This window comes from Blastomyces dermatitidis (genome assembly GCF_000003525.1).
Source record: "Blastomyces dermatitidis ER-3 genomic scaffold supercont1.14, whole genome shotgun sequence".
NCBI lineage: Eukaryota > Fungi > Ascomycota > Eurotiomycetes > Onygenales > Ajellomycetaceae > Blastomyces > Blastomyces dermatitidis.
The window spans coordinates 1,193,573-1,195,152 of NW_025544787.1; the positions used below are offsets into that span (position 1 = coordinate 1,193,573).

Genomic DNA, 1,580 nt, shown 5'->3' on the forward strand with positions numbered 1-1,580 from the left:
AGACAATATTAAGATAATAACTTATTACAGCTGTGTTGTGATTCAAAGATTGCTTAAGTCAGTGTACAATTACAGGCGTACATCAGCTTCTTATATATTGTAATATCATACACTAAATTAATTAGCGGCCGCTATGGCCTCTTTACACTTGTACATGTACACTAGTAGTTTGAAAGCAGCTGTGTTATTATTCAATGATTATATGTTCTTCTGAATCACATTCTCTCTCATCAGATTCAGTCACACTCACATAATTATATTGTATGTTCTAGCTTCATGTGAATTAGCTTGTTACTAGCATTTCACAATTATATAACTTATTTCTGATTCAGCTAGTATTCTGTGTATACTCTTACAAAGAAACTTTTACTATATTATATTACTTATTCACTAACTTTTCTCACTCTTCAATCATCTTCTTCATCATTATTATCATTGAACATCACTATCTTATTCAAGATTTCTATCTCTTCTTCTGTTCAACTCTTTTCATCTGTTCATCTATTATATTATATATGTTTCTGACAATGATCTTCTGTTCTCATAACAAGTGTTATTGTAGTACTCATATCAGGCAGTTTGTTAGCAGTAAGTATAACACATTGTGAAATATATGTGACTAGAACTTGTTTATCTTCTAATGATTATCAGAATATACTATTATGAATAACACATCTTCTTCATCTTCTTATACATCTCTGACTGTTTTCTTCTCAGCAGATTTCTGATCATGTTTTCTGACACAATTTTGCATGAATACAGATACTGATATGTTTGTTTTTATTTATATAGAATCTTCACATATTGACAGATCTGTGTCTGCTGATGATAGTGAACTCAATATTACATTCTTGATTGAGAACTTGAAGAACATGATAATGAAGAAATTATTCATGTTATATATGACTGAGTATTCTGTGTCTCTTCTTGCCTCTTCTGCTACTTCTTTCTCTGCTACTTCTCTCTCTGTTTCTTTCTCTGCTACTTCTCAATCTTCTACACTTACCTCTATGTCTGGTTCTCTCACTTCTGCTACCTCTGTTCCTGTAACTCTCACTTCTGCTACTTCTGATTTTATCATCTCTGCTTTCATTACCAGCTCTCTCTGTTTTAAGAAGATATTGTATAGACTTAATAAATTATCTCTCTCAACATGTACACTCTCACTCTTCTTATCAACTCTCAGAATAATTTATTATACAAAGACTGTATATAACACAACTATCTGAAGCTCAGTCATGAACATCAATTATTACATTTATTTTAAATATTTATAATAAGATAATTATTTATTTATATCAGAGAATCATCTCTCTTTTCAACAGTATTGAGATTATAAGTCTTTTTCTTTTTCATCTTTTCTTTCTAATACTGATTTTTCTGTTCTTAGAGAAAATCATTATGAGTTTTACTGTGTACAAAGTCATGATATTCACAGATATCAAGAAGCTTTTCATAACTGTAAAGTTTAATATTATAGAGATATCTACTCTAACAAATTTCTTCAGAATAATAGATCTGTATCAGTCTATTCTCTGATATCTGTCATCTGACTTCATGATGCAGATGAAAGATATCTG

At 29.9% G+C, this 1,580-nt stretch overlaps 1 protein-coding gene across 1 annotated transcript; it reads left to right on the forward strand.

The window, feature by feature from the left end:
• Window positions 1–792: 792 nt before the first annotated feature.
• Window positions 793–1,208, forward strand: BDCG_17955 (uncharacterized protein; the record flags this gene model as incomplete). Its single annotated transcript, XM_045426995.1, has 1 exon — window positions 793–1,208. A coding segment is annotated over one exon (416 nt), but the record flags the coding sequence as incomplete, so codon positions are not given.
• Window positions 1,209–1,580: the final 372 nt, after the last annotated feature.